General features: G+C 42.9%; 1 protein-coding gene across 2 annotated transcripts in view; it reads left to right on the top strand.

The window, feature by feature from the left end:
* Positions 1 to 15,280, top strand: part of SMYD2 (SET and MYND domain containing 2) — a 28,870-nt gene extending 13,590 nt beyond the window's left edge. The window contains exons 5-12 of one of the 2 annotated variants that reach the window (XM_035564916.2): positions 730 to 854; positions 4,393 to 4,460; positions 6,239 to 6,341; positions 8,623 to 8,733; positions 10,416 to 10,536; positions 11,149 to 11,323; positions 12,679 to 12,787; positions 14,878 to 15,280. In XM_035564916.2, the coding sequence (XP_035420809.1) occupies positions 730 to 854; positions 4,393 to 4,460; positions 6,239 to 6,341; positions 8,623 to 8,733; positions 10,416 to 10,536; positions 11,149 to 11,323; positions 12,679 to 12,787; positions 14,878 to 14,958 (893 nt within the window). In that variant the 3' untranslated portion in view covers positions 14,959 to 15,280. The remainder of the gene's footprint in view (positions 1 to 729; positions 855 to 4,392; positions 4,461 to 6,238; positions 6,342 to 8,622; positions 8,734 to 10,415; positions 10,537 to 11,148; positions 11,324 to 12,678; positions 12,788 to 14,877) is intronic. The other variant, XM_035564925.2, reaches the window with a different exon arrangement.
* The last annotated feature ends 7,693 nt before the right edge of the window (positions 15,281 to 22,973 follow it).

The raw sequence follows: 22,973 nt of genomic DNA, 5'->3' as shown, positions 1-22,973 counted from the left end.
CTCAGGCACTTAAATCCTGAAGCAGGTGCCTGCAGTAGGTCAGGTAGGTTGCCCTCCCAGACACCCTCGTGTTATCCTCCCCTTATTGTAAAGGGAATCCTGGTGACGAGCCCCAGTGTTAATTTAACATCAGCCTTCATTAGGTCCCTGTCACACATGGGCCTCTGTGCCAGGAAAGGCCACGTCCTTTAAAAGCAGGGATAAGCAGCTTTCCTTTGCAGGAGCCTGGCCTGGTTTAACTCATTAAGATTAGATCTGTATGAGGACCTTTCCTTGTGTAAAGTGTTTTAAGAAGTGTGACATCGAGGGTAACTTCATACCACAGTAGATGGGACCAGGTAGCTCATAAGACTGGGGCAGACTGCTGACAGGACCCGCGGTACATGTGCTTATAGAGGGCCTGGGATTGCTCATCTGCTTGCTGGGGTTAACAAATGCCTTTTAAACAATGTAACGCTTTGCCCAGCAAAGATAAATTCATGTCCAATTACCTGTTAATATAAAGGTGTTAGAAAATGTTTTTTAATCTTGCATGTTCTTGTACTGCACGTGTGGCCTTGGCAGAAGAAGCATCGCATTTATGGAAGAACAGATGCTTCTTGTGGTACTTCCAAGCAGCTTTTCCTTGAGGGGTTTCTGTTTAAGTCCAGGCTTGTTCTAACTTAAGCCTTGCTGCAGTTCGTGGGGAGTGTTCCTGTTACTGAATTGGAATGTATTCTTTGTCCACAGACCTTGACAAACTAGACAATGAAAAGAGAGAGCTGATTCAGAACGACATTGCTGCTCTTCATCACTTTTATTCAAAGCACATGGAGTTCCCTGACAATGCTGCCCTTGTAGTTCTCTTTGCACAAGTAAGTTGGCTAGATCGCAGTCTGCTCAGGTTGGTGGCACTGGAGGAGTTCAGCCTCTCTGAAAGAGGCAAAATCTTAACGGCAGTGGAGGTGATAGCTCTTTGCTTGTTTCGGGGAGAGCTGAGTGTGCTTGATGGCAAAGGTGCACTTCTGTGGCCAGAAGCAGCTGGACATCTCCAGTTTCAGTAGTGAGGGGAGAGATTCTTGTCTGCAGACTTCTTTATGAGGTGCTTCTCAAACATTGAAGAAAAGGAGAAACAGCCCGTAACAGACCCTGTAAAGTTAGGCTGTGGGCCAAGCACAGTGCAGCTGTTGTTGGACATGCACAGAAGGCTGCTGGGTTGAGACCCTGTGAAGGCAGAATCCTTCTTTCAGGCTTCCTTTGTGGAAATCCTCGCTGGTCAGGCCATCGTTGTGTTTGACCTTCACAGGGAGTAAACTTCAGAGAACTGGGAAGAGCAGACTGAAATTTTATCTGATGTATGGCTGTTAAATACAACCAGTTAGCTTGGTCATCTGGAGAGATGAAAGAAAGGCAGGATGTCTTGTTAGATAAGTTCACCTCTTTTCTCTCACCTAATTTTCATCCACATCTAAACCAAACATAGTGGGTGGAATAACACACCAGTGAATGCTGGAAGATACATTTTCTTCTTTTTCTCCTCTACTTCAAAATAAGCTAGTTTTATAGTTAAACCTTGGAGTAAAAAGTTTGAGATGTGGCTAAATATTGGCTGCTGTAATAAAAGCTGAGATGACACAACCCTCTGCACGTAGGCAGGCATATATCAATAAGGAGGCACCATTACTATTACCGTAATACCGGTACTGTTGTGCTGTAGGGGAATGATTCTTCAGCACGTTTAGCATCTGCTCATCATTTATTTAGTTGTTCCAAGCTATACATTTCCCTTCAATTACAACTTTTTTTTTTCTGTTTTAAAGACTTTGGAATTTATATTCGTTAGAAGGATATCTCTAAAGAAGCTTGTACATTCAGTTTCTTGCAGTGTTTCTGTGTAGTTTTGCCAAATGTAGCCAAAATCCCCAAGGGTTAAGTTATTTTGTATAAAATGAGTTTCCCTTCACGTCCTGTCCTGGACCAGCTCCACCAGATCGTGGTACTTTGACTACTGTGAGCTGCTGACTCCTAGATCTGGTATTCCATCCAGTCTTCCCTCTGCGTGCTTAATGTCACCTTTAGGTGTCACCTTGAGCTCATCTTCATTATAAGGCAACTATCTGTGACTGTGGACATTGAATTTTTTTTGAACTAAAACCTCCAAAGATCATCTGGATATTCCTCAAAGGTGTTTTACAGGACACAACCTTTTGAGGTTTTGGCTCTAGCACACATTTTTCTGGAAGAGGAGGCATGTCTGTACTTGATAATATACAAACACGTTTTGTAATAATTAGTCAACCTGAGCTAAAAGCAATAGTTGGATACGGTGATGATCCTTTGTTTTGCTTCAGCAGTTTCTCTGGCCCCATGGTGTTTACTTTGCTGCTTCATTCATCGTTCATTCTTCCTGTGGCACAGAGCAGTTGTTTGGGACTATGGCACCTCTGACTTCTTGTGCACTGCTTTTTGTGGGCTTGGTCTGGTGTTGCTGCTTACCAACACAGCTAAGGCATAGCTGGTCTTCCTGCATGGAGCAAAGATTCTTGTCCAAACCATTCTAGTCTTTCCTAGTCCCCAGAGAGAAGAGAGTGCTTTTGTTATCGTTCCACTCTTTTCTGTCCCTGTGGAATTTAACACTTGAGACTGTGTCACTTTACCTTCTCAGTCCCATCTCATCATATTCTTCAAAAAGTTTCCCTCTTGTCTCATGTTCCAGTGTCTCATCCTCTCCTTTTGAGCCTCTCTTTGCACATGTCCTCTGTTCCACCTTTGGGAACAACCTTGAGCTCTACTTCTCTCACTTAAGTCTCCTGCTCCCTCTACATTGCCTTTTTTAGTCATGCATTCCTCTGGTGAAAACAGGGCTATCTCATCCCTTCTAATTGTTCCTCATGTGTCATTTCTGGTATGATGCATTCAAGAAGTGGGTTGTCTCTGGCTTACTGGAGGGGAGTTGATGATAACTCACGACATATTTTTAAATATTTTCCCGTGATTCAGAACCACCAAGCTGTTCGCTATGTCAGCCTTTGTAGCCTTATGTTCTTACTTGCTGTTGATATGATCTTTCTCTCCTATTGTTTTTGTATTCAGCAATTACATTTTGGTTTGGGTTCAGGTATGCTCACGCGTTGGCTAGCGCAGTAGCATGCTCATCTTGGGAGACAAGGAGCCTTTGGACGCTGCCTTGCTAAAAATAGAATAAAGATCAGGTAAAGATACCAAAAAGCACTGATGAGTGAATCAGAGAAACAGGACGCTTAACTGCAGACTCATCCTAAGCAATTCATACCTGAGGGGTGGCTTTGGGAAGGATCTGTGTATTTCTAAAATTCAGTCTGACTTGCATTCCAGCTTGTGGAGCAAAACATTGCTGGTAGTGCTTGTTTTCAGCTCCTGCCCTTCCAGAGCAAGTCCTTACACTGTACTTGATTGAATGTGCCTCTGCCCATTATAGCTTCAGCTGGACTTACCATGTGACAACAGTTGTTTTAGTGCCTTTCTGGCACTGCTGTCAACATTTTGAGGATTGTAGGGAGATGCTGGTGAGTGTGGCTGGAGTTCTCTTTGTGCTGGCAGATACGTGACTTGCAGTGGAAATGGAACAGAGTACTTGTTTGAGGTGCATTTAGGTCACACAAAGCTGAAACTCTGGTAAGATTCCCTTGAACTTAGTGAGAATAGAACTGGAGAACACTTTAACAGGAGAACTGCCTGAATCTGTAAGAAAGATAAATGAACAAGCTTTCTGTCCTCTGATTAAATTAGTAATAGACTTCCTCACACATTCTTTCCTTTTTCCGTCCCCTTCTCTGTCTGTATGAGGTTCCAGTCTTTCTCACTCCCTTTATTGCTCTTCATGTGTGCTTTAGCTGATACATAGCTTTGACCAGATGACAGTGTCATTGTGCCAGGTCTCTGTAACATACGCTCCTTCAGAGTTCTGTGCTGCCCTAGCCTGGCTGAGTTTGCTGCTGTCATCCCTGCCTTGTGCCTTGCATGTGTAGTTCTGCTGAGGCCCCTTACCTGCAATGGCCAAGTGAAGTCTTCTTGCTCTGTTGGTGTCACACTTGACTTTGTGTTTGCAGTGGTCTGCTTTGTCTGACACTGTTTGCAGCACTTTTTGCAAGCCTCGTTTCTCTTGATTTGCCTTCCAAGGTGTAATTCCTTAGATGTTGAGTTCTGAGCAGGCACAAGTATTGGGCTTTACAGTCCTGCACATTCCTTTGGATAGGGATTTGGTCCTCACTTCACTTTTTGAGATGTCATGTAGCTTCTCTGTGAGTACTGGTGAGGGGTAAAGAAAACCATAAACAAGTAGCTGCCACTGTCTTTGGAGTCTGAGAATGTGATGTGAGTGTGGAGCACTAAGCTGACCAGAATCTGAGCTAGTCTCTTCCTCTTTTTCCTTAGGTTAACTGTAATGGCTTCACGATTGAAGATGAAGAACTCTCTCATTTGGGATCAGCCATATTCCCAGAGTAGGTTGAGTTTAATATTTTTAAAAATAAAAGTAACTTACTTAAAAACAAACAGAAATTCTTATACATGTGGAGATGTAGATTTGTATTGAAATAAATTTAATCAAGCATTTAATATTAATTTGTCTTGTTTAAAGTATATTAACTAAAAAAATACAGCTAGTGATTTGCAGCAGTTTTGCTTTAAAATCTGGTAAATTGTTAAAATTGCACTTGCAATTTGTTTTGAAGTACTAAAGCTTGGATTGTGAACTATATGCAGGCTGGTAGGAAACAATGGCTTACTTGGCAGATTCTGGACAGGGACATCAAGTAATGATCAAAGCAAAATGAAAAGGATTGCAGGTGACTTGCTCTATTCACAGCTTTCTGTTTTGGCTGGATATAATCCTTCACCTGGTGTTCTCGGAACAACATCCCTTCTACCTTTGTTCCTTTGCAAACAGTAAATCCCTTTCATAAATTCTTTCAGCCTCCTCAGATGTTTTTAAAACTGCCATGCTTTATGTTGCTATGACAGTGGAAAAAATATGTACAAGCTCCTCAGCTTTATAAATAAACTGCAGATGTTAAGCGTTAACTGCAGTTTGTGAACTGGGGAGCACAACTCTCTCTGAGGCTGAGGAACCTTTCTTCTGTTTAAGTCGGTGCTTCCCTCTTAACACTGGAGCAAAGGAGGATGGTTTCTGCCCCTGCTCTTTGCAAACCCCACGCTGAAAGCACTGCCACTCTGCTTATGTCGACTTCCTCATGAGGCGTGGGTTATTAGCAGGTTATCCGTGCCGAAGCAGTCTGAAACTAAGAGGTGCCCAATTAGAGCAGGACCTGATCTGCTGTACACAGGTGGTTGGTAGGTAGTCCTTGCTTCACAGATCGTCCTTCTTTGGGAGGGTCTGTCTGCAGTTCTTATCCCTGAGCTACAGACTGGAAATAGATTCCCCAAAGTCCTGCCGAGGATCAGAGTCGTGATGGGGAGAGAAGAATATTAAACCAGGATCTTCTGGAATCATGTCCAACACCTTTGTAAAGGCTCAGCATCTGAGAGCCACATCCTTCCTACTTAGCAGTTATGCCTGTGAGCTAAGAAGACTGAAGACACAATTATTATTGTGGTAGATAGGAAGAGAAATAATTAAACATTTTATCTCAAGTAAGCAACAAATTACACTTCCAAGGTTGGTAGCATGGCAGAGTACTTTTCTCTAAGAGACTGAGTTTTTGTGTAACTTGTGTGCTTGTACAACAAACAAACAGACCACCTCCCTCCCACTTTAAAAAAGGAGGTTGGTTGTTTGCACAGAAGCCAGCTAAAATGTTAATGCCGATCTTAAGTTATGATGCAGCAACTGACTTCTGTTTTCCTGTATTGTCTCGTTTCTTTTTCATTAAATGGGTTTCTCTTTCTTTCTCCTCCAAGGAAAATAGTCTGTCTGTCATAGGTGCCTAAATAGGTTATTGACAGTTAAGCTGTGCAAATACCCCCTCAGCTGTACTGTAGCACCCTAAGAATGGGAAAATAATAACTCGCCTCGTCCTGCAATAATAAGATCTTAAAATTGTAATGATTCATTAGCATAGCCTTTCTCCATATCATTAGGATAAAAACCAGCACAACAGATTTTCCCAAGGTTACCTTGATGTTAAGCCTCAATAAAAACAGCTTGCAAAGAGAGACCGACTCAGTCTTTCAGACTTGTTTGTATTGTGAAGTGGTGCTTAACTTTTTGCCTGTTGCTTTTGGTGAGGTGGAATAAAGGTTTACTTTTCTGCTTTTACAGTGTTGCATTGATGAACCATAGCTGTTGCCCAAACGTGATTGTAACTTACAAAGGGACCTTGGCTGAAGTCAGAGCTGTTAGAGAGATTGAGCCTGGAGAAGAGGTAAGTGCACTATGTTTGAATGTACTACAGTACTATGTATGCACGTGTCCTAAAAACAGGATCCATCCTGCTTTTCAGTCTTCATTCCAATTAGATGACAATTTAATAACAAGGGGGAAGGATCCCTTGTTTCTCAGAGAAGCCTAAGATGTTGTTTTAGAAAAGTTGGGTGGCTCTGGAGAATGTGATTCCAGGAGGCAGTATCCTATTTTGTGTTAAAACCAGGGAAGGGCACCTGCAGCAGTCACTGCATATGCCAACCTCTGTCTCAGTTTACCCACCTGTAAAAGGAGGGTTAATTTGCTGATGTTTGGCTGCTGCGTTGAAATTTCAACATCAAAGAAAACTGTTACTGCTGTAATAGTTCCCAGTATAATGATAATGCAATTGAAGCCAGAATAAACAAGGTAAATGGGGACAGATAAGTCCTCTGACTTGGAAATCTCCTGTTTTGTGCATGCTCTCTCCAGTGATACCACCTCAGCAGAGTTTGGCTGTGTAGTCACAGAAGAACAAGAGTGTGTTTTTAGCTGGAGCACACCTGAACAGTGATGGATAAATAAGACCCTGGTAAACTTTCTAAGTCAAATATTGGACTTGACAGGGAGTCTTCAGCAGCAGAGCTTCTTTTTGCTTTAATGACAAATAAACGTTAGGTAGAGCTGGGGAGGATACTCGTGCATCCGCATGGGATGAGAATACCAAACGTTCTCTTTGGGGATGGAGTTTGCATAGAATTTCATTGTGTGTCATTCACTAATGTTAACCTAGCAGGCAAGGTTAATCCTGATCAAAATAAGTTCCGAGTTGATTTTGATAACTCTAACCAATTTCTGCAGTATGTAGCAGTAGTTTGCGACAAGGGTTGGGGGTGGTTGTCCTGGATTGCAGCTGTTCACCACTATGAGCAAAGTGAGTTTAATTGCTGGAGCCAGGGGTGACTCAGGTGCGCAACTTCTCTGCTGTTAGTACGATTTGACTGTGGTGTTGGCAGTCACTACACATGCACTGTGGTAATGGACAGGGACTAGTCTCCGTTTTGGAGCTTTCCAGTGGAATCTCAGACATTTTCAGCAGTTTTGGAGAGTGCTTACTGTAAGAGGTGTAAATGAGGATTTTATCTTGCTTGGCATCTTTTTTTTTGGTTGAATTGTGCCTAGAAGCTGCATCAGTTCTACAGGCTCACATCGCTTTTGTGCAGTCGCTCTTTTGACATGTAAGAATTTTGTTAAAGTGGACCAGTTATTCTGCCTGGGCTCTGCGCAGTCTTATGGGCTGTGTCTCCATCTTCAGGTTCAACGTAGCCACTGCATCAGGAATTTTTGAAGTGTTTGCTGTAAATGCAGTTCTGTGTTTCGCGTGCTTTGAAAGCAGGGAAGGGAGGAGAGGAGTGTGGGGGAAAATGTGAGATCACACTGAGTAAGATTAGGAACATATGCAACGTGAAATTACACATACATTTTGCTTTCAAATAACTGAAAACGAAGAAGTGAAACTAAAACTGCTTCTCGGTCTGCAAAATGATCAACTGCAGCGTGCATATGGCATGTTTCTTGGGGGAGATGTCATTTAAAAACAGCATTGAAGCTAGTTGCAGGGGTTCTTTTCTGAAGGTCGTTGAAATAGAGGAACACTTAAGAATAGTGTATGTGAAGGGCCTTTAAAATGATCAAAAGCAGCTTTTCTTTGCTTTAAAATGTTGCCACTGAAGTAAATCTGATATTCATTCTCCTAGAACTGGAGCGCTGGGCCTCTCTTATTTTCAGAGATCTGAAGGTCTTCTCCCAAGTTTCTAAAGCTTCCAGTGGCTGCTGTTGCCCCAATTTTTGTCACTTTTCAGAAGGAAAAATTTGAGACTCCAGCCTCCAAAAAACCAGGCCACTGTAATTTTTTTCTAGGCTAGGTACCTGGAATCATTATTTTACTTCTGAAAAGTCGGCGTCTCTTTGTAGTTTGACAGGAGCCTGAGATTTATGGTGTGATAGCTTCCTTATCCACACCTGAATCTTGCTGTCCTGGGTTGAAGCCAGGGTAATATTTGAGGGAAATTCCATAATGAATAGAAAAGGAAACACTTGTCTGTCAGATTGCACTTACAAATGGCAACTCCTGATGCTGCCGAGAGGTTTGGAATGTGAGGGGGAAAAGGCAGGGGAGGTGGCTGCAGGGATTCACAAGTTGTGTCAGTGTGTGGTCGTCATACTAAGTATGATTTCCACTGAACTGGTAGATATATATATTTATACTGCTTTTCACTGGCTACTGTGTTTTTACTGTCTAGGTTTTTACCAGCTATATTGACCTGCTGTATCCCACAGAAGACAGAAATGAACGGTTAAAAGACTCCTATTTCTTCAGTTGTGATTGCAGGGAGTGCACTACAAAAGAAAAGGTAATAAAATCGGATAAAATGGATGTGAAATACGCTTCTGACTCTCAGGGCACTACTCAGGTCCTTAGATGTAATATGGTTTAATTAAATTTTGGAAAGTAGGGTAATAGAGAGAGGACATGGTTTGGGTTTTCTGTCTGTAAGACTTTGTGCCACTCATTATTTCATGATTTGTAAATCATGACACGTCAGGAAATTTCCTGTTAGATGCTTATTTAAAGTCGAGCTACAAAGTGAAGATGAATATTTTGTTAGAAGTAGATAATTATATGGTGTTGATGCTACCTGGCCAAAAGAATTTAGCTCAGGACTGAGTTTTCTCAGAAAACTACACGTTTTCTCCTTCCTCTTATGGAACCTTGCTTGGAGCATTTCTGGGCTCCTGTTTGGCACAGAGTCCTGCTGCAGTCCCTGTTTGGGACATCTCAGTCCATTCTAGGTGACATTGTGTGATATTGCTGGGTAATTTGGAGACCCAGCAGCATCTGCAGAATGGGCTTTCCTGCAGTGGCATCGTGCCATTCTTGTCCTGGGTCACAGCCCCTCGTGATGCACAGGCCAGATCTGTGTTCAGTAGGCATCGCTTGGTGCCCTTCAGGGGACAAAGGCAAACATGCAGACGGTGTTCCTTAAAACAAGGCGTCAGTTACTTAGATTAGGAAAATTGAGCTTCATGCTGCTTATCTGCCATTCCAGTCAAAACAGGTTGTCATAATCCTGATCCCTACATTCCAGGTATTTCCCCCCCCCCCCCCCCCTTTCACAGAGGCGTCCATTTAAGAGTTGCTTCCCAAACTGATCAGACAACCATCTCCTTCCACTGAACGGTGTCTTCTTTTGTAACTTTTTTTCCAAATACTGCCCAATATTCTCGTTTGAGGCCATTCTGTTGATACTGTAGTTGTGTTTTTCCCCACAGCTACCTTGATAATTTTGCCACTGAGTTTAATGAAGCCAGGATTTCATCTATGATTTCTAAGAACTTGCTACTCATGGAATCACCTATCACTCAGCCTCCTTCAGTTCTGGAAAGAGTTCCCTGTAGCCCTCTCAGCTGACAGTTGAAATCATAAAGGATAAAAGGAATCTAGCAACAGTGTGAGGCTTAAACAGCGAAAGATTGTCTCCAGATTGCAGCTGACTCTTCATGAAGTTGTAAGTTAGATAGAAAGATAAGAGTAAATGGAGCTGTCCAGCAGAAAGCTGGTATATTAACAACAAAATGTGTGGAAATGTGTTTTTGTCTGTAGATATGAAGAATACTTTTCTCTATTTAATATCATGCTATTTTCCACTGCACTATCACATTGTGGAAGGCCTAAGGTACTTGGGCTTTTCTAGCCTTAAAACTAAATTTATTTTAATCCTTAATCTCTTAGAAGGAGTGAAATTTCCTATGCAAAACTGTTTCCATCACAAAATTGAAAAGCTCTTGGATCTTTCAAAAAAGAAAGGGACCTCATGCAAGTAGAGAATGGCAAATGAACTGGAAAGCAGAGCATTCTAGGATTCCCAGCCAAGGCTTTAGAGAAAATTGCAGGTGCATGCTGTACCCTTGTTTTTACATTCTTTGAGGAGCTTAAGTTCCCATCTGTGTCTTTTTATTAATTTTGTGCAGCAGATGCACCTTTATTTGTAGGCCTTGGAACCTGCATTTGTGACATCCACTGTGTTTCCTTCAGGATGAAGAGAAACTGAAAATCCGCAAGCTGAATGATCCTCCATCGGCAGAGACAGTGCGGGACATGATCAAATATGCCAGGAATGTGATTGAGGGATTCAGGCGAGCCAAACACTACAAATATATCCTTTGTCTCCCTGGCTTGGTGCATGACCTAAAAAGCTCACCTGCTGGCTTGCTTCAGGAGTACCTGCAGGAGAAGCGCTGACCTTTAGAAGTTAAACGTGCCTCTGCCCTTTCCGTGTCTGAGGAGTTCTCCCCATCGGCCAGGGGCAATTTAATGCTGCAGGTGTGGGACTGTGAGGGCCTGGGTTTGTTCCCGTCTGTGCAGCTGGCAGTTTCTACTGGCGTGCCATACGGCTGTCCTCATAAAACAAGCCAGAGACTAGAACGAGCATGGGGAGGGGGGTGTTAGGACACAGTAATATTGCCTGATACAGAGTGCATGTGAGGCTGCAGGTATTGCTCATGGTCACAAGCCTACCTTTCCTAACTGGTGGGATGCAGACAAAAGTGCAGGATTTGGTGGGCCAGAAGCAGACCGGGCTGTCTGATGCCTGATTCAGTACCCGCTGCATGGGGAATTTCACTGCCCTTCTCTGATGCCATTGGAGAAAAAAAGAGGACTTCTCAGAACTGTTCTGAACAAGGTCAAGGCATTTTCTTTTTGGTGCTACCAGGTAGCTGTCTGATCAGAAACAACCTATTTATTGGGTTCCTTGACTTCTTTGTACCTCCTAGTGAATTACTGGAGATTTGTGAGCTGAGCCTAGACAAGATGGGTGCCGTGTTTGAAGACAGTAATGTCTATATGTTACATATGATGTACCAGGCCATGGGTGTCTGTCTCTACATGCAGGACTGGGAAGGTGCACTGCGTTATGGGCAAAAAATTATCAGACCATACAGGTAAATACGAGGCTCTTTTATTTTTTTTAATGCTCTAATTCTGTAATCTGAATAATTAAGACAAGTTTGGGCAGAGATCACTTTTCTCAGTGAGAGAATACCTTTTGTATAAACATGCTACCCATGACATCACTTGAGAAAGAGTGTTTAAATTCTGCAGCAGACTTTGGTACAATCAGAATATGGCCTGCAATATATAGCTTCAGTCTGAAGTTCTCGATAATATAAGTTTATGTCATCATGGGCACTGTGCTAGTTCTGATTAGCTAGATAAATACTGCTGTTTTATTTATTTATGTGTTTATTTATTAATTTTAATATATCCTCCTAATGCTTCAGTAAAGCAGAGCTTCGAAACCCATCTGCAGCCTGTATTTTGTGTAGAGGCGTGGAGGCAAAGCCCGGGTGTCACAGTCGGCCCCCGGCCCTCTCTGCAGCAGCACGGTGGAAAGCAGGGCCCTGTCCCGGGCTGGGGCTGAGCAGCAGAGGGAGCTGGAGCCGAGCTCAGCTCCTGTGCTCGTGGCTGTGTTGGTGCCCCGACGGCCCTGATCTCGCTGCCCTGGAGCTGCAGGCATGGGAGAACGGGCAGGCTGGAGCCCTTTGTGGAGCAGGGAAGCGCACAACCTCTGCAGGAAAAAAATACTTTTTCTGACAAATTTCTGGTGCTTTTACAGCAGTGGTGTTACTCATTAGAGCCAGCCCGTTAGGTGCTGCGTTTGGTCCTGCCGTGCATCTCCCAGGCAGATCCTCATCTTGGGCCTCGACTTCCCTGCCAGCTGGGGGGGTGCGAGTCAAGCTCTCCCTCCGGAGCAGCCGCCAGCGTCGAGTCACAGATCACTTGGCAGAGGGCGGTGATACAAAGAACGAGCCAGTGCTTTCTCCCCGGGGACTCAGTGCCATTTATCTTCCCTGGGACTTGCCCAGCTCTGCTGGCCCGGCGCCTGGCATTCCAAGTCAGCTCTGCCGAGCCGCGCGCCGCCAGCGCCGAACGGTTCGAGCTGCTGGGGACCTCGCTGCCCACTGGGGACCGACGGCTGTGGAATAAGCAGAGCTGCTTCTGTGGGTGCAGGGTGAAAACCAGCAACAACGCTGTCTTTTTCTGTAGCTGGCTGGATTAAAGCTGGTGGCAGAAAGTCACTGCCATCTGACAGCTGTGGCGGGGCATATGGTAGTTTCGGTTCAGTTCCCCAGTCTCAGGCATCCCCAGCCCAGAAACAATTGGCGCTGGCTCCTGGCAGCCGCAGCGCTGGGGCTGAGCAGGGAATGGGCCGGGGCAACGAGAGGCAGGGAGGGGGCTGGAGGAACGCTCCGCCACTGCCAGGTTTGATAAAGTTGACTTTCCTTCTCTCTTGCAGTCAGCATTATCCTGCCTACTCGCTGAACGTGGCCTCCATGTGGCTGAAATTAGGGAGGCTGCACATGGCGCTGGAGAACAGACCGGCTGGGGTTAAGGCCCTCAAGAGGGTATCTCCTGCTTCCTTCGTTAATAACACCAGTTTGGGCATGGAATCGCTGAAACACGATGTGCTGCTCTGACAATAAGCCTGGCCTGGCTGAAAACGCAGCACGTGTTAATCTATTTGCTTGCAGGAATTTTGGCTCAGTTTTGATTTTTCCAAGATTGGATTATGGGCCTGTTCTCTCATACACAGGACCATATCTTTTCACAGTGGACTTCCACTGCAGCACTTGGAGGGAGTGTTATCCTAAAACATTTGTTACACATTCTTCTCTGAGCTAGAGCTGTACTAGTGTAAATGAAGCAGAACTCTGGCTTCTCCTGCCTTGCAGGGTACGGACAGGAAGAAATGTTTGGTTCTTATAAAAGGCACATAGTGTTTCATTGATGCCTGTGATTCCTATGTCCAAGTTAAACTAGGCATGCTTTTGGTGGTTGTTTGTTCTGGAACCAATTTATTTTTAAATAGTTGAAGGGAATTCAATGCATATGGTAATGCTGAGATTGGCAAATACAGCATTTGGTTTTTTACATTTTTCTTCACCCCTTTTTATTAGCCTGTTCCTTATTCTTCAGGTTTTGGTTCTTTTTTTTAATTACTGTTAGTCTGTACCATGTTTCTTGACTTTCTTCCCCTATTGCTGTTGGACAGAAGTTTATTTTAGTTTTTTAAGTATCAGTGACTACTGTAGCATATAATGGCTTAGTGTGGAATGCCATGGTTTTGGGGCTTTTTTTTTTTTTCCTTTTTAGATGCTGGCAAGTTTTTAGCCAGCAATAACAAATTCATACAGCCATGGTGAAAGATACAGTATATATGCTCTAAAATGTAACCATCACCTAGTTTAAAATTAGCAGAGGTTTTTCTTCACTGTGGTGTTTAAGCTTTGACTAAAACTGGGATTTGTGCCACTGGGAACACGGGATGGGAGCGAGGGGAACTGTAGGTAGATGTGTTGGCATAGTTAGCTTCCTAACACAAACATTTTCTAATGACTCATTTCCAAAAGCTGCCTACAGGAACTGCCCAAAGTTATCCCAGCCCCTGATGTTTGGAATTTAGTGGAAAAACAAAACCATTGTTCTTTGTCAGTTTGCAAGCAGCTCATCCAGGAGGCTGTCATTTCTCCTCTTGGGCAGGAGGGGGGATGGAGCCATTTCTCACCGCTGTCGAGGTAGAAACCAAGGCTCCTGTTGTACTGGCTTAACAAGTGTAAGAGGTTAATTCCATAAAAAGTTCCTAAGAAGAAAACAACTAAATGTTCTTATTGTTAGGCTCCTGCAGTTCCTTGCTTTATCCTAGCATTGTGGTCTTTGAATATTCTCAGACAGTCTAAATTTATTTCTTTCAGTCCTATCTATTACATTTTATTACATTTGCTCGGGGCCACTGCTGTCCTTTTACTGAAGTGGAAATCTTACCTCTGCACTCTATCCACTCTCTGTGGATATTGGCAGGAAGCTGCAAGACAGTGGGTTTGGCTGTCTGAAACGTTTGCTCTTAGCACCGGAGCTGTCTGTAGGTAAAATTGCAAGGAGTCTGGCACAATGGAGCCTGAATCTGAGGAGCTCTTGCTTTCACTTCAGCAGCTGCATAAGCAGATGCTTCCTTCCTAAAACATCGGTGGCCCCCTGGAATGAGTGAAGGGTTTATAGAATCAAGTCTGAAATGCCTTTTTAAAAAAAAAAAAAACAAAAAAAACCTTCTGCAATAGCCCTGCTTGTCAGTCTGACAGCTGAAGGACAAATTGGTAGGAGCCGAGCTCCATCTGACAGTGGTTAAGTGTACTGCCAGAATACTACCCACCCCATGTGCAATTTTCTGTCCTGGAGCTGGTTGCATTCAAAGCAGTTTTGTCAGGAATATCATTTTGAAAGGTGCTTTGGGATCCTTTAAGATGAAAGATGTATTCTATGAATGTAAAAACCTTTATTACTTAGTTTTGAATTTCATTTTATTTCCTACAGGGTTTATGACTACAAGGGGACAAAAAGTAGCTAGAGGTGTCAGACTGTTTCAAACCTCCAAAGAGAGTATTTATAGCCTGGTGTTATATATGAATCAATTGTGTGAATATTTTTTTTCTTTTCATAGGCAATTGCCATCATGGAAGTAGCACACGGGAAAGATCATCCATACATTTCAGAGATCAAAAAGGAATTAGAGGACCACTGAGCCTTTGAATCTATGCAATCCTTCAAACCTTTATTTAAAAAGCCTTGTTACGGAAACCTTCAGGAGTGCTTTGAAAAGTGATAGAGTATGAACACAGTTCTGTCCTATAATTGGAATGACAAACACACTTAGGGTTTGCAAAATGTTTCTAGCTTCTACAAATCTACAATTGCCTTTTTTTTTTTCTTTTAAAGGAAACAGCCATGGTTTCTTAGAGGGTATGCCTCTGACAGCTCGTGCAAAAATGGCCAATTTTCTTTATGGATTTTAATGTGCATCTTATTTGTGTAAAATAAATAAAGCGGTCTTGACCCCCTCTTGATTCCACTTGTACACTTGCATGAGTGCAACTAGTTTGACACTTACTCTTAAGTTGTTTCATTTAATCTGTCAAGTTAATGAGCAAAACTGGTGTGTTTTTATTGTTGTTGTGGTTTAGTATCCACGTTCTATTTTCACAAATCATTTTTTGCTTGCAGTGGCTTAGCTGAAAGAAAGAAGATATGGGGCTGGTGAATTCTTCAGCACCTTTCCCTCAGTCAGTTCATCTGCAGGCCCCTCACTGCTCCTGGCAGGTGGGAATTCATTGCTGTAAGGACCTAGAGCTCAGCAGGCTTTGTACAGAGAATGCTGGTGCCTATCTCAGGGCTCAAAAGGATCACACAAGACATGCACTGTGCAATTTCTGGCTTTTTAATCCCCTTTATAAGTTAAGGTGAATTTATTACAGGGGGTTAAAGCTGTTTTAGTTTGTTAGCAATTACTTTTAAGGGAGGGACAAGACCAATTTCTGAGGAAAAATCCAGAGGGAACTACCTTTCCTTGCACGTTTATAAGATGTTAAAGGCTTTTTCCTCTACATTTAGTTTGATGGCAAGAGATACCTTTAAAGGATAGGGGAAGGAAGAAGAGGGATAGAGTGGCTCTGTACTTTCAGTACTATAGTTGAAGGATGTTGCACAGTAAAACTACGTGACCGTTCCTTACTGCTTTCACAGCTTAGGAAGTATGAGAGAGCCAGCACATCACCATTGTTCAAGGTATTTTCTTTCTTGTAAGTGTTGGTCTGAAAATAAAACTGCTAGAGCTCAAGGGTTTGTCAGATCATTCTGCTGAAAGCTTTCATTGCGCTCTAGCCAGCAATCGTTGGTGGAGTACGTAAAACTGCACCAGATCTTAGAACTGCAGAGATCCAAGGCCCTTTCACCACAGCCAAGTCTAGGAAGGGTGTATGAGCTGCCTCATTCTAGGCTGACTTTATCTTGTCACACAAACCATCGTCCAGGGAAATAAATAGCACATTCATTTTTAGAAATGGGAAGTCTGGGCTCTGATCAGTAGCAGCAGGTTCTTCACAACTCACTGTGGCCCTGGTTGTGCCATGGAAAACAAACACGAGCATGAAAGGTGCTAATACGAAACCTTAAGCTTGTACAGGAAAGAATGCGTGCATACTTTTCCTTGAAAAAAAAAAGGTTTATTGTATACTGTGAATATGAAGGACAGCCTTACCAAAAAACCTTAGTGATGGAAGACTTTCATATTTGAAAAGGCGTATAAGAAACTATTTACATAAAGGCAGTGAAGGGTAAAAAAAATTATTGCAGTCAATTAATGCTGAATAGAACTTTATAAAAAGAGAAAGAAAAGAAACAGTGCAAAAATACTGTCAAAAGTAATCAGTTCTATACACAAGATAAAACTGACAAGCATAAGCTTATGTACTGATATGAATAATACATTAGAATATAAAATAGCATGCATAGATTTTTTTTTTAAAGGCTCTCAATAGCATAGCATAGTTCTGCCATTCAGCCCTAACAAGAGGGATCGGGGGACAGGAAGGGCATGCAACTGATGTCCCATTTCTCTACAAAATGTGTACATACAGTGAGGCTGTGAGACTTAGATCACTGTTCACGCTTAATTGTCATGTACAGAATTAAAGAACAAAATACAACAGAAGCATCAAAATACTGAAAGTAAAACAGGACAGTAAAATCCAGTGACATAAAACTTAAACATGTTATTTCATTTAACATGTCCCACACAATTATATATGGGAATATTACAGTCATCTGCATGTGTAAACTCTTTTCCTTTGTAAAATATCTCAAGAAAGGTATTTTACTAATGAGGAAAACATGTTTTCCATATGGAGCAATCTCAACAGGGTAAACAATTAACAAGCTATTAACAATGTTTCTGGCTCTAAAGAGTTGGTTTCTTTTAAAGATTCCGAGTAGCAGCAAGAAAATACTTCTCGTTAACATACATGAGAAGGAAGTTCTCACATATTTATGTGTTACTAAGCTGTGGAACTCCCCAACACAGAACGTTGTGAAGGCCAGAGGGATAAATGCACTGTAATAAAATGCAATTCACTGAAGATGAATTCATCAGTAATTATTAAACACAGTAAGAGGGATATAGCTTTAACCTGGGGAAGCCCCTAAATCACTAATGGCCAGGTGTGTTGGAGGGACTAAACACCCCGTGCTACATTCATTTATCTTTCTTAAGTGCCAATTACCAACCTGCCACAGAAGTATTTTGTAGGAAGCCAGCCTTATTTAGTCTTGCCTGCCTGATAGGGAATGCTGCCACTGAAGCATCTGTGTAAAAAGACTCAGACCAAAATACTGAGTCCTGATGCAGGTGATCTGGAAGAGTAAAGCTTCGAAGCACTGTATTGAGTTCAGGGATCTGCTCAAACATTAGGCTTTTCATTACCTCTAACTAGTGCTGGGGTTCTTCAGTGAGAGCTGCTGTCCCACCAGCATTCACTCTCCTGAGGCCAGGTCCTGCTGGTGCAGCAGGGAGCACTCAGTGAAGGCGCACACAAAGCACAAGCAACAAAACATGAACACTGAAAAAAAAGTCAACTGAAAAATGGCTGGGAAGAACCAAGCGAAATTTCACTGGTTTTAAAGTATCTTACGCTAACAAAATCTATTTACTTTTAAATATTTATATAAACACTGCTATTTTTGTGCTGTACAGTAGTGTTTTGTTTCACAAGCTAACAGTAGTTTATTTGTGGCTTAGAACTTCGTCTTCTCTTGGCCTCGCAGCCCAAGCAAGCAGCTGTTCCTTCCTCAAAGCACAGTCCTTGCAAGTCTGGGGGGCACGCAGCTGCATGGATGGCAAGACCTGCACATGCAGCCCTCACAGCACCTGATACTGTACAAAATACCTCTCTAGGAGGCTAAGAATGAGCTGGGGACAACTGCCTTCAGGGTTTTGGACCTCGAGCCTTTCTCTTGCTGACTGAACATCCATCAGCTGAACCGTATCAATATTTACAGAGTATTGGACAAATGAAGTTTTCATGCAGTGCTGCCCTTCCAAGATCAGTTTTGGACATGTGCCCCTTCAACATGATGCATCCTTTATTTCATGAGATGTGTACCACCCGGGATTTCCGGATGTGAAGCATTCTCTTCCATAAAGACAAACAGCAAAATCTAACCTCTCCCAGTGAGGTACGAGAGCTGCTACAGCAGGTATCAGCCATGCTCATGCTGCTGCTTTTTGAGCGTGCAGCTCACAAATCGTTAGCAAGACTGATGACAGCTACTTCAGTCATCATCTCATCCCAGGAGGGAGCTGGGAAGTCAGCTGTGGTGAACACAGTACGGTCTGTAGCTGCTGCATTTCTCCCCACAGATCTCTGTGCTATATCCAGGTGAGAGACTGCCTGTCAGCATTTACCTGAGGGTCACTTGCGGGCTACAGCGACAGCAAGTACTGGATGAAAAATAATGTATTAGCTTAAAATAACCTTCTCAATTAGAAGCAGGGACACTTGCTCATTCCTTTCCAACCTGTCGTTTGCCATTTGCATTTGTCTGTTTACGAGAAAGAAGTAATTAAAAAAAGCTCTTGAAATCATGCAAATATTTAATATTTGCAATTGAGGCAAGTGATTTAAATAAACGGAACAAGTGTCCTTCAATATACTTCTTATAAAGGACTGCATTAGCAATAGGTTGAATAAATTCTCACAGGTGTGTCCTTCACCTGAAACACTAGTTTAGGGAAAAGCTATTTCCAATAGGGCTGAGCATTTGGGGTCCCTATACACCTCTATAATAGGAGAGGGTTTGCGGGATCAAACCTCATCTTACCTCAGCTGAGCAAGGACAAGAGATGCCAAAGCATGCCGAGCTCCACCATCCTCCATGCAGCCCATGGAGGACATAAAAAGGAGCTCTGCAGCACTGAGCAGACTTGGTGAGCAGCAACAGAATTCAGCCATCATCTCTCCCATCCTTGATCCAGATATTGTTAGGCATGAAATGCTCTGACCATAACTTTAAAGAAGAATTTGATGCCAGCAGCCTCAATACCACCATTGTTAAAGGTTTAAAGGAAAAAAGCTGTCAAATTGCAAAACTAAATATAGATTAAAAGTACATGAAAGGGAAAATACATGCAATGAATTCCCAAGTCACACTTACTCATCCACTCCAAGTTCTTTCTTAGAAAATAAGCTGGGGAGTGTAGGCTAAGCACACCAGACTGCAACATGGGAACCTTGGAGAAGACTGCCATTTCCAACCTTTTTTTTTTTTTTTAAGGTGAAGCTCCTTTTTTTTTTTTTTTTTTTTTTTGAAACTGACACATTTTTGCAAGATTTTCGATCCAAACCACTCAAAATGGATGAGACTGTTCTCTTGTAACCTACCCACAGTCATGCTTTGAGGCTAAAAAGTATGGAACCAACAGTAACTCAAAATGTCTCCTGCTGAAGGACTCCTCTGTTAGGTCTGTGGGTCAACAGTACTGTTGCTTTAAGCCTCACACATTCATTCCTGCTATGACTAACAAAATTGGATACAATATGCATTTTCCTGTCACTCCCTAAGAGGTTAGGAAATGCTGCCCAAGCGGTTTAGGACTGATAAACCTACAACAGGTTGAAAGTCAGGAGGTTCAGATTTTCCCCTACAAAGGTGGATCACATTTCACTCACAACCCATTGGCATGCTGAGGTTCGGCTGCGAGCTGGGGTGGAAGGGAACCTCTGAAGATATGCTCCAGCCCAATTCACGTAGGATATTAGCAGATCTACTCAAGATAAAATCTAGCAGGAAAAAATACATTGAAGTGAGATGAAAGGAAAAGTTTAAAATTACCATTCTTTGACAATGAAAAGGAAAAAGTGAGTCACGTTGGCCTCTATCTACCACACCAGCCACGTTATGAGTTAATTGGAAATGACTGTTTACTAGGTGGCCGCTTATTTGGCTCATTAATGGGCACTGACTTAATTTGGAAAGGATTTTTGGTGCCATTTCATAATTAATATTTTTCTAAGACACCTGTGATGTATCTTTGCATAGAAGGCGCTTGCTTAATTTTCCTTTTAAATGCAGCTATTTACATTCTTTTATGAAGTAACTTTTCTGTCCCAACTGCAGGAACAGTAGGATGCGCTTCAGCCAAGAACAGCTGAATAACAAGACACAGGAACAGATTATTTCCTCTCCTGACTTTCTACCTCTCAAATCCAAGTGGTGCAATGGGACTTGACAGCTCTGAGTTCAAACTTAATTCATCATTAGGAAATTATTCAAAAAGCTATAACGAGATAACTAATTTAATACAATTTGCTTCAAGGTTTATTCCTTGGCTTGTTTCCCAGATATAAAGCATCTCTGTGCAATTACCATGCAGATGCTGCTGAAAAGACTTTAAATGGTTGCTGCTAATTTAACAAGAGATATGTTGGCATTGGCAGAAGGAAATAGAGGAAAACTGAAGTTGACGGAAAACTCAACTGATCCCTAAGAGGAACACGGTTGAGATATTACACCTAAATAACTCTTAACCATGTGTTGGTTGCTGGAAGCCTCTACTAGAATTGTTGTCCCATCATTACACACCTATTGCATAGCACCAAACACACACAGTGGACTTTTACATGAATTTAGGAAGCGCTCTGGTACATGGCCTTAGATTAAGTTCCTGCTGATTTTACGGAAAAGTAGGTGTGTGGGTCCCTTTAGTGATCCCAAAGTTGAGAGTGCTCATTAACTTAGGCCTTTAAACTCAACTTAAAGCTAGTTACAGCTTGGCCACATGCATTCAGAACAAGAAAAAAAGCAGTATTTTGCTGCCAAGCAGTAGGAGGGAAATTACAGAAAAGCTTCAGTGTGAGATGCCCACAAATGTGCAGAGTAATTCTGACTGTCGTAAAGAGAAAATGCACTACAGTCTTTCCAGATTGCAGTCTGTGTTTCCACAGTAGGTTTTAGGACACACCTGAGCGATACTGGAGCTGGGAACTGCTGTCCCATGGCCTTCAACAATACTTGGCTTGACCTGTCCCACCTGCTGCTGCAGCTGATCTTTGCAGAAAGGCAGATGACTGCAGTTCACATAACACCACCACGTAACAGCTGTATCCTCAGAAGACAGGAAGACTCATTCAGGAAAGAGAAACACAGTAGGAAGTTGGGAGACAAAACCAGGACACCAGCTTGTTCATCTTGTCCAAGCTGTGGGATGCTATAAAGATAGGGCATCAACTAAGGGGGGATTAAGGGGATGCAAAACCCCTGGCAGAAGAGGACAAAGCATGCACGGAAGAAGTGGGGATTCTGGAAAAGGAGAAGAGTGATCTTGGGTGCAAGGGGTTGAAATGTTGACTCCAGGGAAGAGTCAACAGATAAGGATGGGAGGCCAGGGGTTCAGAGGTAGGGGTACAAAGGAAAAGCAGCGAGGGACTAAAAGATGAAATTTACCTGGGAAGGGATATGTAGAAAAATAATTTCACCATGACAGAGTAACTACACTGTGACTGGGGCCCAGAGAGGCTGCAGAATCTCCACCCTTGGATATTTTTGAAATTTGCCTGGACGTGGCAAGCTGATCCAGCACCGAGGTTAGCCCTGTGGGGCTCAGGGCTAGGAGCTGAGAGTGCCAGGGCTCCTTTGCAGCCTGACCCACCCAGAGCGCCGGGTCAAAGCAGCCAGCTGGGAGCAGCACTGCTGGCAGGAGGGGGCAGCGCAAAGAGAATGAGGAGCCAGCATCAGGAGGGGAGCAACCCCAGCACAGGAACTTTCCATCTCCTACGCCAGAAGTAATAGTGTGGGAACCCCAGCACAACTTGGTAAAGCTTTTTCCAAAAACAAAAAAGCCCTTTAAATACAGTTTCTATCACTTCTAAATAACTGTAAGTGAATGCTACCATGCATCCGCTGCAAGGTAGTTCATAGTGTGATTTGCTCCAATGAAATAAACAGTGTGCAGAAAGGGATGTGCACAAAGTTGTGCAAAAACCTCTGGTCAATGCTGAGGGACAGAAAATGAGAGAGCAGAGGACAGGTCCAATTGCTGAAATACTTGCAGGACACATGGGTTTGTTCTTAGCTCTGCCACAGATTTCATTTTTGGACTCCGGCAAACCACTTAAGAATCCAGTTATGAAGTGGAGGAGGTTTGTTTCCCTTTTCTGTTCCGATTGTAAACATCAGGCAAGGACTGCTTCTCCATTATGTATTTATACAGCATCTGGCAGAGCAGATTTCTAGTCCTAACTGGAATCCCTGAAAACTGCCAGAATAAAATAGTTATAATAAATAGGAGGGAGAACCCAAAATGACCAGGCATGGAAACAGCAGTCTAAGAGAGCTGGTATGTGCAATTTAATACAGAGAACACCCTAACAAAGCGAGGGCTGCCAATAGCAAACGGAAGACTGCTTGGTATGTTCATAAACCACAAGACAGTGATGGGGGAAGAATCAAGAAAGGCTGTAAGCTAAAGCCCTCACGGATCACTATTCAGGGAACTCAGCTACAGAGTAAAGACCACACTGATCATTTTGGCTAAGTTCAAAGAACTAGAAAACAAAACAACTACAGCAATGAAGACACAGGAAACTAAGACAGGTGACAGGAGATGTCCAACTTGTATGGGGTTCCTTTTCCACACTACTCAAGGTGAGCCTCTAGGCAATAAAACTTCCTGTGCAGTTCATGAGGAGATGCTTTTTTTTTTTTAAA

Source organism: Cygnus atratus, chromosome 3, assembly GCF_013377495.2.
Source record: "Cygnus atratus isolate AKBS03 ecotype Queensland, Australia chromosome 3, CAtr_DNAZoo_HiC_assembly, whole genome shotgun sequence".
NCBI lineage: Eukaryota > Metazoa > Chordata > Aves > Anseriformes > Anatidae > Cygnus > Cygnus atratus.
This window is presented reverse-complemented; position numbering and strand designations above follow the sequence as displayed.